At 42.8% G+C, this 25,716-nt stretch overlaps 2 protein-coding genes and 2 long non-coding RNA genes across 5 annotated transcripts in view; 3 read left to right on the forward strand and 1 right to left on the reverse strand.

Moving 5' to 3' along the window:
* Positions 1-3,129: 3,129 nt before the first annotated feature.
* On the forward strand, positions 3,130-9,608 carry ttpa (tocopherol (alpha) transfer protein). The gene is made up of 5 exons (XM_026150396.2): positions 3,130-3,396; positions 4,847-5,000; positions 5,884-6,077; positions 7,594-7,704; positions 7,798-9,608. The coding sequence occupies exons 1-5, from the start codon at positions 3,217-3,219 to the stop codon at positions 8,029-8,031; spliced, it is 873 nt and encodes a 290-aa protein (XP_026006181.1). The 5' UTR covers positions 3,130-3,216; the 3' UTR covers positions 8,032-9,608.
* On the forward strand, positions 3,403-3,988 carry LOC145421905 (uncharacterized). The gene is made up of 3 exons (XR_013903281.1): positions 3,403-3,628; positions 3,731-3,786; positions 3,906-3,988. It is a non-coding gene; the product is annotated as an uncharacterized LOC145421905 (long non-coding RNA).
* A 1,618-nt stretch (positions 9,609-11,226) lies between the features above and the next one.
* On the reverse strand, positions 11,227-12,522 carry LOC113011040 (uncharacterized). Its single transcript, XR_003270430.2, has 4 exons — positions 12,337-12,522; positions 11,969-12,040; positions 11,799-11,877; positions 11,227-11,529 (listed from the first exon to the last, which is right to left on the reverse strand). It is a non-coding gene; the product is annotated as an uncharacterized LOC113011040 (long non-coding RNA).
* A 5,187-nt stretch (positions 12,523-17,709) lies between these two features.
* The window catches only part of LOC113009879 (uncharacterized), a 32,729-nt gene continuing 24,722 nt past the window's right edge, over positions 17,710-25,716 (forward strand). For both annotated transcript variants that reach the window (XM_080292868.1, XM_080292872.1), the window contains exon 1: positions 17,710-17,895. In XM_080292868.1, the coding sequence (XP_080148994.1) occupies positions 17,853-17,895 (43 nt within the window). In that variant the 5' untranslated portion in view covers positions 17,710-17,852. The remainder of the gene's footprint in view (positions 17,896-25,716) is intronic.

Genomic DNA, 25,716 nt, shown 5'->3' on the forward strand with positions numbered 1-25,716 from the left:
AATTTTTCAAATTCAAGGTAAGGAAAGCGGCAATAAGGCGAAGCAAAGAAATTAAAAAAAGAAATGACACTAAAGAAATCAGTATTATGAAGGAATTAAACATATTAATGAAGAAAGATGCTCTATCAGATGATGAAGAAATTAAATTGAAAAGGAAGAAATAGATAATGGATATATTAATATGGCTAAAGGGGCTTTTATAAGGTCCAAAGCAAAATGGCTAGAACTAGGTGAAAGAAATTCTAGTTACTTTTTTGCTCTTGAGAAACGAAACCAAAGAAGAAACAATATATCTGCTCTTAAGATTGATAATAACATAACCACTAATTATTTAGATATCTCAAAACATGTTGGTTCATTCTACAAAGATATATACAAATCAAATTGTAATATCAATGATTGTGATAGATTTATCGAGTCAGTTAAAAACTTTGCACCAACAATCTCAGAAAACTTTAAAACTAATTGTGAACGTCCCATAACAAAATCAGAAATTTCAGAGGCAATTCGATCAATGAAAAAGGGCAAATCTCCAGGTAATGATGGTTTGTCAGTGGAATTTTATTTACAGTTCTGGGATATCATTGTTGATCCTTTATTAGAAATGTTTAAGGAATGCCTTGATGGAAAAGAAATGTCCACAAGCATGAAACAGGGTATTATAACTTTAATTCCTAAACCTGATAAAGATCTTTTATAGAAAATTGGAGACCTATCACGCTTTTGAACATAGATTTTAAGATCATCTCATTGGTCTATGCCAAAAGATTAAAGAAAAATCTGGATGAGATCATAGCTGAAACGCAAACCGGATTTATGACCAACCGCCATATCAGTTCAAACATAAGGCTTATTTTTGACCTATTAGACTACTCTGACAATATAGATGATGATTCCCTTATTGTGTTTCTTGATTTTTATAAAGCTTTCGATACGGTAGAACATTATTTCTTATTTAAAGCACTCAAAACCTTTGGTTTTGGTCCAAACTTTGTGTCAACTATCGAAATGTTTTATACAAATATTGACAGTTGTGTTATACTATATCCAAATACTACTAAAAGATTTCCAGTCATGAGATCTGTTCACCAGGGTTGCCCAATTTCACCCTTTTTATTTTTGATTGTGGCTGAACTACTTTCATTACACATTTTAAATAGCCCAGTCATTAAAGGTTTATCTATTTTTGGTAAAGAAATCAGAGTGACTCAACTAGCAGATGACACCGTTTTATCCTTAAAAAAACAAAGATCAGATTGAAAATGCTGTTTCATTAATAAATGATTTCTCAATTGCCTCTGGATTAAAACTAAATAAATCTAAATGTGAAATTTTATGTTTGTACCAATCAAATGTCAAATCCTTACACAATATTCCTGTCAAAAACTGTGTTGGATACCTTGGTATTCATGTCTGTAAGAATGACACAGAGCGTCAACAACTCAACTTTTCTCCCAGGATGGAAAAACTAAAACTATACTGAACTGATGGCTCCAGAGAGACCTATCAATTTTTGGTAGAATCCTTTTGACTAAAGCTGAAGGTGTTTCCAGATTTGTGTATCCAGCTCTTTCCCTTAATGTGTTTGATTCCACATGTAAAAATGTTAATAACTTATTTGTTAACTTTGTATGGAAGAATAAGCACCAGCATCTAAAAAAATCATTGCTTTGTGGACCTAAAGACAAAGGTGGTTTTGGCCTTCTGGACTTCATGGACCTGAACTATACATTTAAGGTGAAATGGCTAAAAGAATGCTTAAAATCTCCTGGATCATTATGGCATTTCATTCCACATAACATTTTTAGAAATGTTGGAGGTTTACACTTCCTGTTGTCTTGTAGTTACAGTATATCAAAGTTACCAGTTAAAATGTCTGCATTTTATCAACAGGCATTGTTGGCTTGGAAATTATGTTATTCACATAACTTTTCTCCACATAGATCTATTATCTGGAATAACGAATGTATTACTAAGAGGAACAAATCACTATATTTGCAGAATTGGATTGATAAAAATATAATCTATTTAAAAGACTTATTTGACTCTGAAGGCCAGCTACTTAGTTACAATGACTTTATTACAGAAAAAGCATTCCCTATCAAATTTAAAGATTTTAGCTCTGTAATAAAGTCCGTTCCCAGCGGACTGATTGATTTAATGAAAGGCTACAAAAACAGAACACACCACATGCATCCGTTAACACTCTTTATATAAATGGTATTGATTTCTTAAGCAAGAAATGCACCAATAAACATATTAGAGAATGTTTGTATAATGCGAAGAAAATAACTCCAAGAGGGAAGTTTTTTTGGAATGCTATTTTTGATAATATCACCTGGGATAAAGCGTGGCTTGTTCCTTTTAGATTTTGCATTACAAACAAAGTTAGAGAATTACATTTGAAGATATTACGTAACATATATCCATCCAACATGTACATTTCAAGATTCTGTGACATTGATAGAAAATGTACCTTTTGTAAAACTGAACTTGAAAGTGTTACTCATTTGTTTTATGGCTGTTCATATAGTGCTACATTTTGGAGAGAGCTTGAAAATTATATACTGTGCAAGACAACACACGAAATCAAAATTGAAGGGAAGAACATTATCACTTATTTTGAAACTAAAGAAAAAAAATGTGCCATTGTCAATCTTTATATCTTATTAGGGAAATTCCACATACATAAATGTAAATTTCAAAACTCAACCCCATCATTTAATTGTTTTTTGATTGAAATTGAATATTACTTAAACTCTCTTAAATTAACTTCCAATAAAAAAGGTTTATCATTGATTGAAATTAATGAGCTGTCACAAGTACTAAATTATCAAGTCTGTCACCCCCCCCCCCCCCTTTTTTTATCCTTTATTTATTCATCCTTCTTATTTCATCGTACTGTATATTGTTACCTTTACTTTCCTTGTATGTCTACTGTTCAGGCTGAACTGGAATGACTGGCTGTTCACTTTGTAATTTCAATAAAGTTTGAAAAGAAAAGAGAAAAAAAAGAAAAAAATAGCGAGTTTCCTTACTGAGGAGTTGGCAACACTGGCCACTGCTCCTGTAGGTCTTGTGTTGGGATCGATACCAACATCAGTATCGCAATGAGCAAACACTCAAAGTCCAGCTGCTCGTCACAGCTGTCTCCTCCTCCTGTCTTTGGCTGAAGGCTGCCTCCAGCAGTCAAATGTAAGCGGACCTGAGGGCAGCATGAACGGACCTCAGCTCAGCGAACTGCCGGACGACTCGGAGCAGCTCAGGCCGTACGTCAGCCGCCTGAGGCGGGGTGCGCTGCGGGCCGGCGAGCTGTCCGCTGTCGGGAGCTTATCCAGCGGCTTTCTCCTCAGGTTTCTGCGGGCCAGAGACTTCAACACGGAGCTCTCCCTCAAGGTAAGAGCCGTCACTGAGAGTCAGGGGAAACATGCTGAAGTTTAGGAGAGTCCAGGAGAGCTCACAGAAACCACACCGTGAGGAAGACGTTTGGTCGTGCTGACCATCATCATCATCATTCACCCACGTTGAGCTGAGCAGTTCAGTCCTGAGCTGGGCTCGTGGGGAGGCTCACGGTTGTTTCCAAAATCACTTAATGTGGAGTGTTGGCACTGTTCTTACCAAACTGCATGTAGGTTAACACATGGATTAGAATAATATGCAGCCTTGTTCTGTGCTATCCAATGGTAAAGCTAAAGCCTCACACGTGATTGAGTTTGCTCCTGTTTTGCAGGTGTTGGTCCACACAAGCTCGGTTGCTGTGATCTTGAACAGCTCATTTTCTGCTGGGTTGGTTCAAATGATCATTTTGTTCCTGCTTTGACAACATGAGCATTTTTGTTTGTCTCTCTGTCACCTGACTGTCTGCGCTGCACTCGCCTTATTATTCTCTTCGTGTCTGACCGCAGTGTGTTTGCATCACAGCAGACGTGCTCCTGCGTGGGCTCTGAGGTGTCCTCTTTGGCTTTCAACGATTGCTCCCTGAACAAATGTAAGAAGGTCTGCTGGTTTCAAAGTTGCTGCAGAGCTGTGGTCACGTTGTTCTTCATGAGCACGTTAAATGAATCAGTGCAGTTTAAAAACAGCGTTTACTTTGCTCCACAGGATAGTTGAGTAATTTCAGGCATGTGGGTCAAAGCTCTGCCGTTCAGTCGATCTGACTTTTATCACATAAACACTTCTTTGAATTTGCCTTTGTTTCAGATAAACAGCCGGGTCATAAATGTCTTATTTACTGTTTGTACATTGGTGCAAGGCTATCAGTGCTGACTCACAGCAAGGAGGTCATGGTCGTCTGAGCCTAACGATCGGCTCTGGCTTCTCTGTGCAAAGTTTGCACGTCCCTGTGCGGTCTTCCTCCCAGTTCCATGCACTTCAGGTTTATTAGCGATCCTAAAATGACTGTGGGTGTTGATAGCTGTCAGTCTGTGACAGACTGCCAACCTAGTTCCACCTTTACTTATGGTAACTGCAAAAGACTCCATCACACTGGTAATCTGGCTGTTGGCTGTGCTCTGCCCTGCAAGCTCACAGCCAACACTGAATGCAGCAGTCTTCATTTTGTTGTGTTGTGTGGTTGTTTTTGTTGCATGCAGTGATGAAGTATTAACCTTTTAACTACGTGTTTGAACCATGTTCATAGAGTCCTAGGAACTCCCTAATGTCCCCGGGGTGGAGTGGTGGTTCGATCCCTGGACAAGATATTAACCCAGAGTTGCTCTCCATGCATCCATCAGACTATGAATGTGTGTGGATAGAGAGCACTTACATGGGAAAGTGCTTGTGTGAAAAGGTGTGACTGTGTGAGGGAAGTATAAGAATGAGTCCCTCTGTAATGTGTCCTGTACAGCTCTTGCTCAACTACCAGCGGTGGCGAAGGGAAAGTCCTGAGATCAGCAGCTGTCTGTCTCCTTCCTCGGTGCTCGGCCTCCTCAACACGTCGTACCACGCTGTGCTCCCGCAGCGAGACTGCACAGGCAGCAGGGTGCTCATCTACAGGATTGGTCAGTATGCTTGGGTGTGGATGGATTATTGAAGGGGCCTGCTAGGAGCAGCCCCAACGACATCAACACGAACTACGATAAGCAGGCAAAGCCTCCCTGGTCTGTTTCCTCAGTGATTTAACAGCTTTTAAAAGAAGCTGATCTTAAATTGTTATCTAGTTTTATAGGGTTACACAAATAAAACTAAGATGCTGTTTAATGCTGGTCATTCTCTTTGAGTCGACATTAAACTCATTCAGTCCTGTCACCATAGGACAGGAGCTCTGCTCCATCAGTACGGCCACAGATGAAATCCCCCTCATGTCTGTCACCACTGACCTACTCTCAAACTTGTTTCTCAACATTTTAAACATACTGACAGTAAAGGCAGCCTGCTGGGATGGTACGGAGATGAACTCTTCCTCTTTCAAACATGCAAAAGCTTCAAATAATCAAATGTCCTTCACACACAATTCTAAAGAGGAACAATACAAAAAGGAAACGTGACTGAATGTGCAGAGTAGAAGTTGACGAGCGTTTCAACGGTGCTACGATAACGAGCAGAGACATACGCTGAAACTTCTACTGTGCACGTGTCAGTCCAAAAACGGTTTATTGGCTCTCATTTATTAGCGAGGACTGTCTCGTTTTATTGTATCGTCTCTGACCGCGATGGCTGCACAGTTCCAGGACTGCACAGCACAATTTCAGGGTTTTAGTTGATTTTAAGCTAGATTTTAATGGCAAACATTGGTGTGTTTTGAAAAGTGGCTTTGCTAGTTCATGATGTATAAATGACACCGATTCAGAGATTAGCATATTAACTGTGCTCCACAGGATGATGCTGTGGTCCTTCTTCTGAAATATGTTTTATTCGTGTAGAGTAATGTCTGCTTGTTTGCAGGGCAGTGGAACCCGAAAGACTGGTCAGCCTTCCAGGTATTCAGAGTCAGCCTGATGACATCCGAGATCATCTCAAGGGAGAACGAGACACAAAGGCAGGGTGTGAAGGCCATATTTGACCTCGCGGGGTGGAGTTTGAGTCATGCCCTGCAGATTAACCCTTCGCTTGCCAGAAAGATTTCATCTGTGCTTTCGGTAGGACTGAGATCGAGCTGTGCAGATGACGACCTATCGTTTGTTCTTTAACAACAGAACATGTGTGTTATTATGAATGTTTACCAGTGTAACAAAACTCTGCACCACACTGAACCGGATGCGTTTTCCTTTCCTTCTATGACCAGAAGCCCAGGGTCTTGAGTCACCCCTCACTTCTTGCAGGCTGTCATGTTAATAATAATTCAGTGTTCTGGCCTGTTGGGACTGAATGAGCTATTAAATATTAATAGTTTTGTTAACACAAGATTTTGTATTCTTTCAAAATTGTTACAAAAGCCTTTAAATGGCCTGGTACATGCCACGCCCCCTTTAGTTTCAGCCCAGCTTGTGCAGGTATCGTTGCCATGGAGAGTGGGCCAGCTGCCTCAGCCAGCTGCTACATTGTATCGAGTTTACAGCTCATCAGCACATGTTGCTGTCATATCTGTAGCTTTACTGGACATGTGGATGCCTAAAAAACCTTCCTCAGCAATATCTGAGAGACAGAACAATCCATTAAAGACCTGACACGGTGCCTGAGAGATGGATCTGGACCATCTACTGTTTGCTGAAGCCTCAGCACAACTGGTCCCAGTGAAAGTGTGGCAGTCAACAAGCCATCCTCGAGGAAGAGAAAACGCTGACATGCCAAATTACACAAGAACTGATATGAAAATCAGGAGCAACAGTCCTTATGGAGATGAATCCACATGTGAAGTGTTTGGACCAAACAGAGGAGATACTGAGTAAAACACGGTGGAGGGTCTGTCAGGGTTTGGGATGGTGTTGGGCATCCTGTCAAAACTGATGGAATTGTGAATCTGGACAGCTACTGTCAGATGTTGGAGTTCCACCTGGAAAGCGTCTGATTTGCAACCTTTTCAGCATGATGATGATACCAAGCAAGCATTCCTGGGTAGAAACACACAATGGAACATGACCGTCCTGGACTGGCCTCCCCAGAACCCAGACCACAATGACTGAGGTAGAGTGGGAGAGAGTGGAGATTTAGAATTCAAGGAGCCTGTAGAGTTATTCCTGAAGACTGCTAATTACAAGAAAGCTGCCCGAGAGTTCGTGTTGAAAATTCAAGGTGGTCATGCCAACTTTGACTTTCCAGCTTGTTAGAATTGAGCAAACTCTGTTTTTGCCTGATATGTGCGTGTGTGCAGATCTTTGAGGAAACGACTGCACCTATTTCTCCTTTTCCTTTCAAAATGGAAAAAAGGTGACTCAAGACAGTTTTTTTGTTTGTTTTTACAGCGACCCTTTTCTATAGAAATGTCCTTAAAAAGCTTAAACTGAAGGCCAAATGCTTGTTAGAGACTTCCTGTGGAAGGTAGCATCTTATAGCTCCTAAAACTGCTTATTTGTAACTCAGTCGTAACCTTGCCCCTAAGGGACCGGCTGGAAGTTCAGAGGTAGAACTTTGATGTGCAGAGTTTTCTGTATTTTTATATTTTTAAGTTTTCAACTTGTTAAATATGCTTTGATGCTTGTTTATGTGTATGTTCAGGACTCTTTCCCACTGAAGGTCAGAGGAATCCACCTGGTCAATGAACCGATGTTCTTCCGTCCGGTCTTTGCTATGCTTCGTCCCTTCTTGCCTGATAAAATCAAGCAGAGGGTCAGTACCCGCGCTACCTCACGTACTGGTTATACTGAAGATGACAGATAACAACTGTGGATTTGAAACATCCTTTCACCCTCTTTGTTGTAGATCCATATGCACGGTTCTGATTTCCAAGATTCTTTAAGTGGCTTCTTCTCATCACACGTTCTGCCTCCAGAATATGGAGGGCATGGGCCTGGAATAACACAAGTGTGTCAAGGCTGGACCAATCACCTGCTTCAATCAGAGAACCTCCTGCAGCAGATTGCTGCCCACCCAACGGGTGACATCACAATGACCCCTGATGACTGTTTGATCACAGAGGAAGGCGGGACTCTGTGAAAGATGATGATTGGACGTTTGGGTGGCTGACTCGCGTATACGTGGCGGGTTTGTGCACATGTCTACGGTCTCTGCAGTGCTTGTTGTGGAAGTTGGCTGAAGTGAGAGAGCTGAAAACGAGATCCTTAATGGCCGTGCTGTTTCATGTTTACGCCACAGCCGACCAATCTGGAATTTTTAAGAACAATAACAATGCTGATATTATTATGTCATGATTTTAAAATCATATTTTGATCGATCTGCTGCTTTTGTTTCTGTTATCATTTTTTATTTGTTACATTACTCACATCATGTTATAAGTAGTTATTTATTTATTTAGCCTCTGCCCAACTCAGCTATAATCAGCTGATTGTTGTTTCCCAGACAGTTTTAAACCTTCCCTCTGGCACCAGGAACAAATCACCACCGAGCTGACATGGGCCCAATCACTGAGGCTTTATAGTGAATGCTTATGGTTTTTTAGGAGCTTGATGTAAGTATCTGGGAATAGTGCTGTGTTGTAATTTCATCGTCATATTAATGCTGCTCCGGGACCATCATTGTAAACGATGAGTCACGCTGATGTTTAGTCAAAGGATCCTGCAATAAAAAGCTCTACTCTTAGTGTTGTGGAAGGTGTAAAAGTAGGGCAACAAAATCTGTGTCAGTCACACTGCATACATGGGATCAACCGGTCCGAGGCCCAACCCCCGGGCCTCGTACCGGTACCGGTCCGTGAGTCGTTTGGTACCGGTCCGCGAGAGTTGAGGCTCAGGTGTGAAATGTCTGGTTTTCAGGGTCTTTATCGGTTTTCAGTGTTATTTTGTTATCGTTTTGATCGTTTACTCGGTTTTCCTGGGTCTTTTCACTGTGTTATGAATAAATCTTATTTTTTGTCGGTACCGGTACTGGTTTTATTTTGTTGTATTTATCCACGACACCTTAAAGGCCGGTCCGTGAAAATATTGTCGGGCATAAACCGTCCGTGGCACAACAAAGGTTGGGGACCGCTGATGTAGACGGCTTTGGTCTCGGTGCTTTATAACAAAGGCACATTAACTCGCTCATCTAGATTCTAGTAAGATTTAAAGAAAGCTGCCAGCTCGGCCTTGCTGAACATCCCCAACATGTTCATGTCATTTGTTACCTTTTGGATAACTTCATATGTCAGGTATTAATGGCTCTCAGCTATACGAGTGTGCAAAGGTTTCAGGCAGCTGTAAACAAAGAACTTTACTGGCCCCAAATGTATTCTGCAGAAGGACAACGAGCCAAAGTCATCAAGAACTGTCTTCAGTGTAAAGAAGAACCTGAAGTACTGAAGTGAGGGTGTGGCCCCCACAGAGCCCTGATCCCAACATCACGGAGTGTCTGGGATTACATGAAGGATGTGAGGAAGCTGCATCCACAGAAGAGCTGTGCTGAGTTCTCTGAGATGTTTGGATCAACCTACCAGCCGAGTTCCTTCAAACTGTGCACATGGACCTAGAAGAAGGCAAAGGGCGGTCCCACCAACATGGATGTGATTCTCTGTTGTTCATTCACTGCATTTTGTTGATGGATGAAAATAAATGGTAACACTTTTATTTTTGAAAGCGTTCTTTGTCACAGCAGCGTTTTCTTTATCACGGGTCCGTGAGCTGCATGCTGACAGCCCTGTGTTAGAGCACATTTAATCTCTGATAAATGATATATTATGTACCTTTGGTTTGTGCCTCAGTGTCAAGGTTTCACTGTTCGCAGGAACGACTCTGTGGTCATCAGACACGATGGTGTTCAAAGTGCTGATGCTGGAAACCAGTGGAGGCATGATGCTGATGACATCCACTATTTATATACAGTATATGACACACACACACACACACACACACACACACACACACACACACACACACACACACACACACACACACACACAGAGGCTGTCAGACTGTGGACACTGGGCCAAACCTCAGAGGGGACAAGCCTCCCTCTCTTGGCCTTGTAGGCAAAATATATATAAAATCCACAGTTTGTAATATGCTTGGCTCAAAACTTGTAATATTTTTAGCACTGATGGCATTTTTAGTATTGTATGCCACATGTTCTGACAAGTAAACGATGCAGATTTGTGAAAATATAAAGGGCTCCAAATATTGAAAGTGTTCTTTAGACTCATTAAAGTCTGAGGTTTTCTGTGTCAGGCTCAAATCCATCTAACACAGTGGTTCTTAAGCTTGTTGGAGGAGCGAGCCCCACCAGCTTCATATGCGCATTCACCCCTCTTTAGTGAAAATTAAAATGTGATTTTTTTACTGGTGCACAAAATGAGCCGTGCACGTCACGGCGGAGGCTCTGCCGAACCCGAGACCGACTCACCGAACCCCTAGGGTTCGATCGAACCCAGGTTAAGAACCACTGATCTAACAGTTGATAAAACGATGAACTCACATCAGGGGAAATGGATGTTTGAACACTAATAAAATGAAGCCCATCCAGGCCACAGAGTGATGCTGCAGTCAGATTATCCTAATGTGAGGTTTAAATATATGATAAAGGGCTTTTACTCTGTTCTCTCAGTGAACACGAGCTCTGTAGGCACATATCAGCTGAGTCCAGACCTGATTTGACTTTAGCACCAATAACTTGAAGTTCCTGTTTTCTGTGTGAGTTATGAGTGTCGCATCGTTGTGGGGGGATGTTGGTCGAGTCTTCTTTGGCTTCAGTTCATTGATATTTGTGAACGTTTTCTTCCACGTGGCTCTGAAAGATCCTGCCACAGCATTTCAGTTAGACTGAGGCTTAAATCCCATCAACAGTTGGTCATGTGTGGTGACAGTCAGACAGGAGCTACCATGAAAGCAGTTGTCTGTTACTTTCTGTTGTTCTATCTCTCTCTCCAAGTTATCCCTCTGCTCCAACAAACTTTGAATATTCTGTTGACAGAGTTTTAGCTTTTCTCTGGAGAACAAAAAACACAGGATAAAGAAGACACAGTGCTAAAGGAAGATGACAGACATTTTCCATGGAACTGCATCACAGTTCATCAGGTGCTCAATGGCTCATGGTCCAGACAAATAAAAAGACGGAAGGAAAGTGGGGAGAAAGGACATTATAAGAAATGTTCTGTCCTCGGCTGAAATCATTTTCTACAAATTGCCGAATCAGTTGGAACAGATATGATTGGCCTTGTGTGAAAAGGGCAGGAGCAGAAAAAAATGGAATAAAACGGGAACATTTTTGAAAAGACTGGGCAAAAGCCTGTGTATTTTTTTTTAATTCTCATAAAAAAGCTTTTCTACTGGTACTGGTTTGTGTGGAGTCTAGAAAGGTTCACAAAATGTAGGTAAGGAGCTTCTGTAGCTCTAGAGGTCTGTCAGTGCCAGGTTCAGACCTGGCTTTCAGCACGTCATGCTCCTTCTGTCGGTGAAAGCAGTCCAGCTGGTCGAGGTTTCGTCTCAGCTTGAACATCCGTGCTGTCTCGGCAGAACTCCTCTTCTTACAACCGCAAGGTCACCATCGTCAACACCATCATCCTCTCTTGGGGCAGATGCAGAATTACATTTAGAAAAGGCTCCTTATGTGATGCAAACTCTTAGATACACTCACTATTATTCACAGACTGTCTTTCATGTATAGAAGTATATGATGCAACAGACTTTCAACAGATGCTGAAATAAAAAACAGAAATTGAACTTTATTGCTTTGCATAACAAGATCTGACCGAAGCAAGCACCGTGGTTTTGAATACAAGACACACTGCCATTTGGATTTAACTGCCCAAAAAATAAAAACTAGCAAACACCCACTCAGACAATTCTTCTAACCAGTCCAAATCAGCAGGCACATCTGACTCTTCGGCTTTAAAGGTTTCATCACTTGGATCATCTGAAATAAATCAGCATAATAAAAAAAAAAGAAAGCAGTTCTTTGTTTTGTCGATATAAAAATATGAGATTTGTGTGCTCGTACCACAGACCTTTGATCAGCATTCAGTCAGCATGCATATCAGCGTCGGCAGAGTTCAGGGAACATTGTGTTCTCTCCAACACTACAAACCCAAATGTTAGCAGCCAATCAATAGTGAAAATCAGGAGGTGATCTACAGCAAGCTCTTTATCACATCTTTGATCAAAAGCTTGTTGTTGGGATGAATCCCAGGCCCTGACCTCCCTATCTGTCCTTATCTGTTGGCAGGAGATTGTAGTTTATTGGGGGCTAAAGTTAAAGTAATATTTCCAGCTTAACTACATGAAGTCCAACGACTAACTTTGTTTTGAGGTGGTCTTGCAATAATGTGTAGTTATTACACCACCCACAGTAAATACAGAACTTGATGAAACATACCTGTGCACACCCAAAGAGCTAATCATTGAACGCGTCACAGAGCGAGCGACATGCTGGCAGGATTTCATCTGAAGCTGCTCAGCAGCTGGAGTAAATCTTCATTGATGAATTTCAGATGCATTTTTGTGTGTTTCACGTGTGCTGCTGTCACGTCCCATTCCACAGCAGCGTGGGAAACAGCTGTTTTTTATGTGCAAAACATACGTGGAAATACAGCACATAAGGCAAATCAGTGTTTGCACAATGATGACAAGCCTGAAAGTCAATATTTGGTATTTTTCTTCAACATGTGAACTCTGAACTCTATTAGGCAAGTTTTCTCTAAGCAGCTTTCTGGAATAGTAACAAGGAAACATTCAGGCAGAACACCTGGACAGCTGCTGCTAACCTGCTTTTTAAGAGCATTCAAGAAGGTCGAGGGTTCCTGTGTGTCCTTCTGTGTGCTGGTGTGTCTCTGGTCATGGCCACATGCTGCTGTGCTCCCACTGAACTCTTCTCCACATATTTAACTTTCCAATGTGGTACAAAGGCTATCGTGCTCCTCTGTGTGCGAGTCGCCTCACCTACAGCTCCACTCAGACTCGCAGGCTGCTAATAATACAATAGTGTTATCAAAAACACATAATAAACTTTAAGGAACTTTGTTTTTGAGGGTAGATGCATTCTTTTAAAAAGAGCCTAAGATCCATTGCAGTTTTATTTTGAAAGTCAGTATATTTCTGCTTGTAGCATCCAGGAAACATTTTTATGGCTTTCATACTTTTATGCATACTACTAACTTTCTGCAACAACTTGGGGCTTTTATTTTGAAAACCACACGTATCTCATTTTAGCCTCTAAAAGAAAACTTTGGAAATTCAACAAGAGGCTGCAAGAACGTTTTTATCTGGCTCAGCCCACTGTGGAGAAATCCCATAACTTCAGATGAATGCATGGACTGTAGTTACGACATACTCAGAGCAAGTTCATCGTTTTAATTAATGCAGTGTGATGTGCTTTTATTACGTTTAGAGTCTAAAAACTACAGGATCCTGTGACGACACCGAGCTCTGTGTTTTCAGTGTTCGTTTCTTTTAGCTTTTATTCCAGTCTTGTGGACTCTAAACATGGTCAGCTCATCTGTACACAAAGCATATAGTGAAGCTAACAGCACGACTGTCGTTGGCACTGGTTGTTTCAATCCATCCAAGTCTGATTTCACGGACAGTGTGTGTAAATCGGATTCCTCTGGGAGGAAATCCGTAGAACCAACTGGTTTAGTGAGTACTGTGTGAGCCCGTGTGCACATCTTTAGAAGAAGACAGTGTGCTCATGCTTGCTCCGGTAGAGCTGTGAGTACATGCAGATTAAACATGTAAAATAAATGTTTATTGTCAATCAGATCCGTCCACTGGGGGGCAGTGTCTCCTTATACCTACCTGACCGCTGTATTATTGTAGGGTCTACCTTATAATAAAAACCACCTCGAGGTGACTGTTGTTGTGATTTGCTGCTGCATAAATGAAGTAAACTGATCTCACGTACTGGGTACATATACTGGACATACTGGGGTTGGACTAATTAGAGGCAGGTGTAATTGATTGCACTGATACACTAGCACACACAACAAACACTGCTGTGTTATTTTGTCTCTCTGTGCAGGCCGGGGCCTATTATATGCCACAGCCTAAAGGCAGCGGAGTTGCAGAGGCTGGAGTGATCACTGGCGATCTGCTTACAGGGTGGTGGGTCTGCGAGGACAACTGTTGAAGTCAACATGTGGTGTCGTAGCATAGCTGGCTCTGGCCTTGGGACTGTGTGTTTTTTACTTGATCTGCAAATGCGACACTGGACTGTTTTATCTTTTCTCTTTTGATTATTGTGTCAATAAATTACCTTTTAGAACTTTATTGACTGCCATCTATTTGCCCACAGCTGAGACAGTTGGTCAGACCTACAATCTTTCTGTGTGTGTTACAATGGGTCCAGAAGTCCAGGTCATCCTAGAACAGTGTCTCTGTGCTGTCAGCAGGGGGCGGAAGAGAGCTACACCTAAAAATGAAAAACATTGTTTTAATTTAAAAATTTTTAACCGGATGTCAAACCACAGATGTCCATAAGTGCAGTTATGTGCAATAGTGAGAAATGACACAAGGAAAAGTATTGAGCATACAAAAAGGCATGGAGCGTGCTGGCACCGGCTGGAATCTACCAGCAACTGGAAAACAATCGTGCAACTAACTGAAAATGATTTCATGTCAATAGCATATATAGAAATAGATTTACTTCCCTGCTGTACTTCAGATTGTTCCACTGTTGGGTGCAAACAACAGTTATTGTCACTTATCATGTTTGTCTTTCCTGAAACCCAGAGTAACTGGAGAACCTGAAGACGCTGACAAATCTTCATTTTTTGATAATATAGAGATTTTATAAAAGACAGATTTCTCCTGTTTTGGCTTCCTGTTAAATCCAGAATTCAAAATCCTGCTCCTCACATACAAGGTCTTAAATAATCAGGCCCCATCTTATCTTAATGACCTTGTAGTACCATATCACCCTATTAGAGCACTTCGCTCTCGCTCTGCAGGCCTACTTGTTGTTCCTAGAGTATTTAAAAGTAGAATGGGAGGCAGAGCCTTCAGTTTTCAGGCCCCTCTTCTGTGGAACCAGCTTCCAGTTTGGATTCAGGAGACAGACACTATCTCTACTTTCAAGATTAGGCTTCAAACTTTCCTTTTTGCTAAAGCATATAGTTAGGGCTGGACCAGGTGACCCTGAATCCTCCCTTAGTTATGCTGCAATAGACGTAGGCTGCTGGGGATTCCCATGATGCACTGGGTGTTTCTTCTTCACTCACTATGTATTAACAGACCTCTCTGCATTGAATCATATCTGTTATTAACCTCTGTCTCTCTTCCACAGCATGTCTTTATCCTGTCTTCTTTCTCTCACCCCAACCAATCACAGCAGATGGCCCCGCCCCTCCCTGAGCCTGGGTCTGCTGGAGGTTTCTTCCTGTTAAAAGGAAGTTTTTCCTTCCCACTGTTGCCAAAGTGCTGCTTATAGGGGGTCATATGATTGTTGGGGTTTTCTCTGTATGTATTATTGTAGGGTCTACCTGACAGTATAAAGCGCCTTGAGGCGACTGCTGTTGTGATTTGGTGCTGTATAAATAACATTGAATTGAACTTAAACAAATTTGGTATCATTGGATGCAATCCCAAAAATCTCTTATTAAAACATGATGTGAATTTGGTATGAAAATGTAAACACTGCTGGGTTTTTGTTTTTTGAGAAAGAAGCTGATTGGCAAAAAGTCTGTTCTGGGCTTTTAAGGATTTTGTGTGCAAATTCCAACGCAGCCTCCCTGAGAAGGCTCTGTACAGGATACAGGAGAGCCAGACCTCACAGGAGGAACAAAGCGGCCTTCGTTGTGGTCCTAGAAGCTCACCGTATCCTCTTATAGATATTTGAGTGTGGGATTTTGCCTAACCAGCATACATGGACTTCACCACGGCTGCTCCTCAACATTTTAATGGACAGGATAAATTCGGGGCCACATTTTGTGGATGCTGTGCTTCACCTTGCTTCTTCAGGTGGTGACCTGAGGGACTGTCTCACAGCTGACTGTGAAGCAGTGGGAATGAGAAAAACCACCTCCAAGTTTGAAAGGAGCACATACAAGGTCTGGGTTCTTCTGTCTGCGCTGACCAGAAAAATCTCATAAAACTGCTGAGTGTGAAGTTGGGCACTGTGACAGGCTGGACGTGCACGTTATATGTCTATACATCACACACCTGTGAATATTTAAAAGCCATTTTCAGCAGCTAATTAATGAATTTCTCATCGTTTTTATCCACTTTATTGTTGCAACAACTGACACGTGCCCAGGAGAAGCGACCTCTTACTGGGGATTTATGCTTTTTTGTACGTTCCCTCCAGTGAATTTTGATGGTTTCACCACTGACACCCAGGAATCTACCGAATCCTTAAACTGACGTTATTATTCTTTATGCTGAGGTTATGATTGTTATTCTCTCACTGATTAAATCCAAAACTGGGTGGAACAAATGCACAGCATGAATCAACAGTACAGGCCAGTCACAACAGCTGTGGGCTGCATCAATCCGATGTGTGCTTAAAATTCTCAGGTGTACATCAGGTCACGACGTAGGTCACAGGGTATGACATAGATTTCCTGTCGAAGCGTACGTTGGGCATGACTGGCTTCTTCAGGAATCACTGATATCACAGATGTCCAAATCTGACTTGTCAGCCTACAGCAGATATGACAGGGGGGTCCACTGTCCTGCAGGTTTAGATCTCACCCTGGGTCAGCACACCTGAATCACATGATTAGTTCATTCCCAGGCCTCTGGAGAACTACAAGACATGATGAGGAGGTCATTTATCCATTTAAATCAGCTGTGTTGGATCAAGGACACGTCTAAAACCTGCAGGACACGGCCCTCGAGGCCTGGCGTTCGACGCCCCTGAGTTATGACAGCATATTTATGTTGCACCACAGTGTGGCTGTGGCAATGCTGCTCAATCCAAAGAATTTCTGTTGACAAATAACTGTGCAGCATGTGTCCAGCCATGTTAGTGACAACACACATGTTACAAGGAAATATTTGAGATGGTTTGCTGAGGGATGCATCTGCATCTCCTGTGACATCCTGTATAAACAGCGATGCACCTGGGATACTCAGCGGCGGACTTTTCTTCTTCGTTATTGGCAGTTGGCAAACGACGAATTGGTACACTACCGCCACGCACTGGTAGGAGGTACATATGTAAATGTGTGCATTTAAACGACAGAAACAGAAATGAGTTAATGAGTCCAGAGAGTTATCGCTTGTGCTGCCTCCGGAGTCAGACTGGACAATTAAATTATTAGCAAATTATCTGGCTGACTGAAACCATTGCATTAGTAAATGTAGTATTATGCTATTTACTATTCGTATTACTGTTTACTAATTGTTTCTTCGTGTAATAGAACACTGTACTATGGAATATCATGTAAAACGTAATATGTTAGCACTGTGATCAAATATCCAGCAGAAACTATTTGAATGTGCTCGCTGCTGCTTTTCTTTGTTTTGCTTGTAAACACTGATTTTAAAGGCCGCAGATCTTTACGCTGTTGTTAAGAGAAATGTTTTATGCTCATATTTTGACATTTAGATGTTTAGATGGTGAGTGGAATAAACATGGCAGTGAGGGGGATCTACCATATTGCCACGTTCCAAAGCGGCGAGGGGGAGGGGCAAAGATAAGATTATCCACACGGCTGAATAAGCCTAAGGCTTCTCGATACCCATTGGTCATAACATTTCCAAACCCCGCCCATCTTTGTGTAACAAGGCATTCATTGGCAGAGAGAGCCGTCAGTGGTAAAGCGGGCGGGGTTTCTTTGGTTGCGAGTTTTATCAGATAGGAGCAGAAATTTTGATTTCTCTTCTCCGCTTTCAACAAGCACCGGTCGTTCCCGTCTTCCCGTCGTTTCCGGTCCTGCAACCAAGGACTCAGCTATGGTTTCAAAGAAGGGCAGCAAAGGGAACCCAAAACCAAAAGGTGGGTTTGATTCTGTCACGATAGCGTCGGCTGGGATGATGTAGCCGCCAGCTTTCACTGGCAGGCCTTTGGAAGTTGATTGGCTGTCGCTCTGTTATTTCATCCTAGCTAGCTGCTCCGCGCGGGGATGGTTTAGCCGTGGTTCAGGAGTCGGTGTTGAGAGACTGCTGGCTGAGCGACACCTGAGTGCTTTTGTTGGTTAGCGCTGCCTCCAGCGCGGATAGTTGTAATTATCGCAACAGCGCAGGTCTGCCTGACACGGCCGCTCCACCCAGCCTTCAGGTCGGTTCACCATGGCGACTCTAGCTCCCGGGATTACCGGGCAACATTGCCTCGCACGCGACAGATAACGTTAGCCGTCTCTCGTGAGGCTTCGTTGCGTTGGTGATGTTGGCAGGCCTGTTGGGCCAGTCAGTGTGGACTGCGGGACCCCGCCCCCAGTTTATCCCCGTCACTTTCTGCTCACGTGTCAGTATCCGCGGTGGGCTCCTACGTGGCTCCCGGGGCTCTCCTCCATCCAAAGGCTCTCCTCCATGGTTGTAGTTTCAGGCCCGTCGCTGAGCCTGCGCAGTCTTCTGTTTAATCTCAGTCCCGTTTTTGTTTATTTTTGGAAATAACATGTGAGGTGCAAAAAAATGAAATATTCGTTGTCACATCTTAACGTACTTTATGATTGAGTAAGGTGATGAGTCAAAGGCCGATGAGGGCCCCATGTGCTGAGGCTCACATGCAGAGTACACTCTGTCCTCACTGTGCTCATTTACAGTTCTCCCTTTGCACATCTCAGGGTTAAGGTTAGCACAGGAAACTATACGAGCAGGTCATGACAGTGTTCTGCAAACGATGGATAAAGACTCCACTGTGGTGACAGATGAGCATCTGGTTAGTGTGCTGAAGACCTGAAACACTAAGACAGCTTATACTGAGCTGTCTTTGTTTAGCTGGCACAGATCAGGAAAGAACAAGACCAACATAACATATGGAAAATAAAAATGTTTAGTTCATTGTTAGTTAACCACTCCACTCTTGCTGTTTTGCCCCACTTTTCTCCAGCTCTCTGACTGTGAATGAATCTCAAAGAGGACAGGGCATGCTCACTACTGGAGCAGTGCAAAATCCCATATTTCCCCCCCTCGTTTCAATATGATCTGTAACAGCTCCGTAGAGGTAACATGTCTCTTTACATCAAGCTCAGTGCCTGTTAAAACACTCCGTGTCTAACCTGCTTCGTCCCACGCTCTCCATCCTTCCTTATGTTGCATAATTCACTTAATTAAAGCATGTAATACTACGTTTGCCTCTATTTTACAGCACGTAGATGTAGCAGACGTGTTGAAGAGTTTTGCATGCTGTAGTAAATCCAAAGGCAGTGTGACGTTTAGAAAAACCTGTGGCCCAGAATAGAACCGGTGCTTTTGGTCTCCAAAAACATTTTCATAGTTTGACTAATTGTTGCAGATAATACCTCCGTTTTTCTGTCTTTTTCACAGAGTGTGCAACTAGAGTTGGTTCTTTGTCAACATAGGGAAACTTAGCTGTACTTTGATAAGTCCAAGCATAGCTCCAAGTTGATTAGGTGAACACATGAATGTGTGTGAGGTCCAGGTATTGACCTGCAGGGGAATCCCAAGAACTGCAAAAGCAGCCATTTTTGTTTGGTGGTTAATGCTTTTCCTGACCCTTCCCTCGACATCCCTGTAGCCCAGGGGTGGGCTCAGAGGGCTGCACGAGAAACTGGACTGTCGTGGAACGCTGCTCGAATAAACCGATCTCTTTATAAACTGCTATTAATAAGAGTAGATAGAGCTAGGCAAGGCATGTGTGGCATAAGCACTGGAAAAATGCTAACGGTTTATTACTATTTATTTAACAATCGTAAACGAACTATTCATTTTTTTGCAAAATTCAAAGATTTAGAATGTTCTATAAAGTGCTGTTGCTATGTGACTTGTAGTTTAATGACTCCATCTGCAGCTTTTCCAGGGTTTTCTTGTTGGGTGAGAGAAATATCGTCTCTTTGCAGCTTTGAAAGATGCATTAAGGTCATGTTCAGTGTTTGAAGCAGAAATGCATCTGAGAACTTGTTCATAAAAAGACAAAGCAAACAAACCACAGTGTTAGCACTTGGCCCAGGCTGTCAGCATGTTGTGGAAAAGTGAAAACTCCGTCCGTCAGTGCTTTTGTCTTGGTAAACTATTTTCTTTATAACATTAGTAACATGGTTTTAGCTCCGACTTACACACTGGCTCCTGGTGTATAACACAAATAACTGCAATCCCAAATGTAGTTCTGGCTTTTCATTTAAGTCAGTTTAACAGATTTGTGCTGCCATTGGTTTTAAACACTGCCTGTTTGTCCCATTTCAGCCTAACCAAGTATACAGTTACTATCACCAGACCTCTAATGTTGTAGTCAGTTTTACTGAGGGCATTGCTACCAGGTCTCTGCAATCTTATGTTATCCCACGTACAAACAGTGGACTGTGTCATGGACGTCACCACTCCAGAGACAAAGAGACAAAGAGACAAAGTCAAAACTGTATCAAACTTGACAAATTTAAATGCTCAGTTCACCACTGGAAGCCCCCAGTAGGCTCAGCCTTTTACAGCATAGTTAGAGAGCCAGCCCTAACTATATGGTTTAGCAAAAAGGAAAGTTTGAAGCCTAATCTTGAAAGTAGAGATAGTGTCTGTCTCCTGAATCCAAACTGGAAGCTGGTTCCACAGAAGAGGGGCCTGAAAACTGAAGGCTCTGCCTCCCATTCTACTTTTAAATACTCTAGGAACAACAAGTAGGCCTGCAGAGCGAGAGCGAAGTGCTCTAATAGGGTGATATGGTACTACAAGGTCATTAAGATAAGATGGGGCCTGATTATTTAAGACCTTGTATGTGAGGAGCAGGATTTTGAATTCTGGATTTAACAGGAAGCCAATGAAGGAGAAATCTGCTCTCTCTTTCTAGTCCCTGTCAGGACTCTTGCTGCAGCATTTTGGATTAGCTGAAGGCTTTTCAGGGAGTTTGTAAAAGAACCTGATGGTAACGAATCACAATAGTTGAGAATAATACATGCATGAAGTATTTTTTTTCAGCATCACTGATACAGGATGCAAAATGGCACAAATGATCCTGTCCATGATCTTTAGACCCTCAGTGCATTAAAAACAGCCGCGACTCTGTAGGCTTCTAACTGCTGTAAGTAAATACAGTCACATTCAGAGTGATTCACTTCACTAGATTGTGAAGAGTCATGATAGCCTGAGAACTATGAGCAGGTGAAAGAGGCGTGTCGTATCATGCACTTTCAGTGCTCTGAAGTAGAGCAGAAAAGTGATGTATCAGAACCGGTCTGTTTACTGTTGATTTGAATGCAAGAACTCAGTCCTACACATTTGTGTTTTATTTGTTCCATATGTGTAGAAAGGATGTGTCCTGGTTAAAATCACTCCGATTCCTCAGCTTTCTCCATATTTATGACTGCTTGGTTATAAGAAAGAGATTTGGGCTGGTTGTCTCCTCTCCTGGAGCACACAAAGCGCTTATCAACCATTCACAGCCTTTCATACTCCAGTAGATGCATCAGAGAGAAACTGGGGTTCGTGTCCTGCCCAGTTGTGTTTGGCATGTAGACTGGAGCAGAACCACCCGTCTGTCAGCCATGTCTTCCTCCAAATTTACTCAGGCAGGTCCTTTTCACTGCTAACCAATGGCTGCAAGACGTGTGCACTTTGTTACCTCATGTGATCAAACAGTGACAGCTGCTCACTTAATATTGACTCTAGATTAAAGAGGGGACAGTGAAGCGTGCTTGTCGGGACTTTGGAGCATGTGATCATACCTGGATGCTAGATCTCGTCCTCTTTGTCATTGGTGTGTTTCTGCTGAAATGTGCACTTTCCCATTTCTCATTATGTTTCTCATTATGTTTCCTTGTCACATGCCTTCTTGACTTTTCCACATTACCGTCCCTCAGGGCTGCTGCTTCCCCTCTCCAAAGGGCTGGGATCTCAGATGGAAGGGTAATGGCTGCGTCTGCTCCTCGGGGGCTGATGTGTGATGTTTTGTGTCCTTTGCGTTTGCTGAGCGTGTTGTTGTTCTAAATCCAACCCTGAGCACGGCGGTGGCTCCATGTAACCTTGCATGAGAGCACAGCGTTTGTGCATCTGTGTCAGGTATCGTGTTTTGGTTTGGAGCCGTCATAATATGCTGTGTGATTAATTTTGCAGAGCCAAATGCATGATGCAGAAATTTAACTCAACATGAGCATTTTATGCTGATGTCCAGAGAATAAGTTCAAAACCACGAATACAGTGGCGGTGCCAGAGACTCCTAATATGCAAAGACACATGGTGCATAATGCAGAGGTTACACAGCTGTGGCACAGTGAGGAACAAAGGCGCAGAGGTGCTACCAAAATAAAACAGGAAGGGAGACATAACGGACATTGGAATGGCATTTTACACATGGAGCGAGAGGAGGATAAGACAGGGAAACATGGAAGACGAAGGACAAACACAGAAATGGAACGTGACAGGAAACTAAAAGCAACCCTCAAAGCCTAAATAAGACCAACAAGAGCTGAAGACTCGATATAGACGAATATAATGGAAGTTAATAAAGAAACCAGAAAGAGCCAAAGAAAAACAAACAGTCAGTTCGTCTTTCTTTAACTTTAAATGATAAACTCAAATGTCTTTTTCATTAATGTTTCATATCCATTGGCTTTCAGTCTGATGTTTTGTCTTCCAGTCCAGTTGAAATGTGGTTAGAGAGGTTGTAAAGACACCTGTGGATAGGGCTGCACGATTAATCGTTAGAAAATCGCGATCTCGATTCATACTTGTGTGCGATCTCATTTCCAAATGACAACGATTTTAAAAAAAAGACGACGATTGTACCGCGTTTTGATCCGGGACGTAATCTGCATGAAAACAAGCGCTCACTCTTCCTGCTCAACAAATGACAAGGGCGGAGCCTTATACCACGTGATACAGAAGCTGCCGTGTGATGCTAAAATTAGCAGGAAAAAACAACGGAGAGCACGTCAGGGATGACGAGAAAGTGACAGGAGAAAATCCGTCCCGGTCAACCACCCAAACATCAATAACGGGAACCTTATACAGCGCTTCCCTATACCCGTCGAACTCCCGCAGGCACAAAGACATTACGGAGGCTATTACTTATCACCTGACCAAAGATATGGCTCCATCAACACTGTGCAAAACGAGGGATTTAGGAAAACGATCAACACCCTAGACAAATGCTACACAGTGCCGTCCCGCAACTATTTTTCTATTGTTGCACTACCTGCTCTGTACACGCAGCGTCGAGCAACGGTGGAGACGGAATTGTTTTTATGTTCAGTCTCAACTGTTACAAAGTTGATGTGCAGTTAATAAGTGCAATAAATATTTATACTGGAAAAGAGAATCGTGAGAGAATCGTGATCTCAATTCTAAGCCAAAAAATCGTGATTCTCATTTTATGCAAAATCGTGCAGCCCTACCTGTGGACACCTGGAACTGCACAGTTGCTCAGAGTTGACTAGTTTGTTTGTCCCTGTGATCTAATCAAAGTAGCTCGACGCTAGCTTCAACAGACAGCAGTCTGATCTAATGCTAGTGACTTTCTGGGGATCTGTCACAACAAAGCCCGGCGTGGGGTTGGTTCCTGCACATAGGTCGCTGCCACCATCAGTGGAATGTGCTGCGTACTGCAGCAGATCCTGGCGCCACAAACTGAACCAGCCTGCTGCACTGAGGAAGTGCATGCAGCTGCAGTCGTATGACGTGGCTTTTAAAATGTGTGTGTTTGAAAACATGGTGCCCCAATGAGGAAAAAGTGTTCCTGTAAAAGCTGGCTGAAGATCAGAGCTCTGCAGAGACCGTGCAGAGCTCCAGTGTCCTCTGTAGTACACAAAGCTGTGCACATGTGGACGTGCATGAGCTTGGACACACTCTAAAAGCTTGAGGGAATCGAGGTAAGTTTGAAGGCGTGCACAGCAGCCCTTATATAAGAGGAGCTGCTCGGGCTGAACAGTGTGTTCAGAATGTGACAGAGACTCTGCAGAGCTCTGGAGGACAGCACTGTGCATGTGCGTGTTTGTGCCGTGCTCATATGAACATGGAGTTTACACAACAACAAAGTGGTGTGTTACTGCATGCTTTCAGACGTTTTCTTTTCATGTGGAGCTGTTGGATGCATCCCAGCAAATGGATATGCCTCAGATTTCCTGTTAGTCCTTTTTGGGGTAAAATTGTGTTACTGGATACTTAAAAGCAACAAGTAATCCTCTGAGATCGTCCAGTTTGTACTTTGTTTTCTGTCACAGCATGAGGGCACGAGGAGAACCGCTTCAGCGTATCTATCAGTGTATACCTCATCCTCTGTAACATGTGTAGCAGCGGGCTGCTCATGAATATTCTAAGTGTGGTCATATAATCAGATTTTGAAAGCGGGCTCTCTGGATCATTCAGCTGCTGTTATTTGTAAAGATGCCCAAATTATTCTAGTCACCATCCATCTCACTGAATTCAGGTGTTTCAATCACTTCCATGGCCACAGGTGTATAAAACCAGGCAGGCTGCATTTGTAATGAGTCGCTCTCAGTGAATCCCAGCGTGGTGCTGTGATAGGACACTAACAAGTCCACTCATGAAATTCCAGAGTCAACTGTTGGTGTTATCACAACAAAGTGGAAGCGGTTGGGGACGGCGGCAGCTCAGCCACAAAGCAGTAGGCCACGTCACAGAGCCCTATGCTGAGGGCCCAGTGGTCACCACAGGGCCCAAGGTCTACCAGAGCACTGAACACAGAGTGGGCCAAGCACCTGCATCCAAGCCGTATATCAGCCAGCACAGGTCCTCTGGGTTCTAGATCAGTGGACGCTGTTCTCTGGATTGAGAACACATTGAGTCTGGGATTGGGAGTTCATACTTGGTTCCAGTGAAGGACCTCTCAATGCTTCAGCTTATAGAGACCATTCCAAGGTCCAGACACTGTGGGAGCTGGTTCTTAGTGTACTTGGTATCTGACCTGACAGATGTGCTTCTGTTAGAGTGGCTAAGAGCTCCATAAACACACTTCAAGCCTTTTCAGAGAAACTGAAGCTGCTGTAGCTCCAAAGGCTGGGCCTGTGGACTCAGACTGGTGGTACGTGCATATGAATGTTTGATGTTGAGGATCAGATAATAACTGCTCTGCAGAGGTCGTCCAGTGCCAGTTCTTTGTTTATTTACATGTTCTAATGTTAATTTTGTAACATGTAGTTATGTAATTGTTTTGTCTCATATTATTCATTTGCCGTCTTGTGGGCATAATGGACTGAACATGTTTTGGCAGCATCACAGAGTAACATCACAAGTGAGCAAACAGAGGTGTGTCTCTGCCACACTGTTTGCATATCCAGTGTCAGTTGGGTCAGTAAGACTAAGGATGGTCGTCAGCCCTCATTCCCTTCATCTGTTGGAAGTCTTAATAATTCCAACGAGGAGAACATGCCTGTGGAAACCGGAAATACTCGCTGTGTTCACAATGTTGCCACATAGCTGCTTGTAGCAATGCTATTGTGCAATTGTACCAGTACAGAATATAGCATTAGAACCTGCTTCTTACAGAAAACAAAACACAGTGACAATAAACGGCTGTTCTGTTCTATTCTGTTCTATTCTATTCTGTTCTGTTCTGCTTTGTTCTGTCCTGTTCTATTCTGTTTTGTTTTGTTCTGTTCTATTCTGTTCTGTTCTGCTTTGTTCTGTTCTGTTCTATTCTGTTTTGTTTTGTTCTGTTCTATTCTGTTCTGCTTTGTTTTGTTCTGTTCTGTTC

Source organism: Astatotilapia calliptera, chromosome 18 (genome assembly GCF_964374335.1).
Source record: "Astatotilapia calliptera chromosome 18, fAstCal68.1, whole genome shotgun sequence".
Taxonomy (NCBI): Eukaryota; Metazoa; Chordata; class Actinopteri; order Cichliformes; family Cichlidae; genus Astatotilapia; species Astatotilapia calliptera.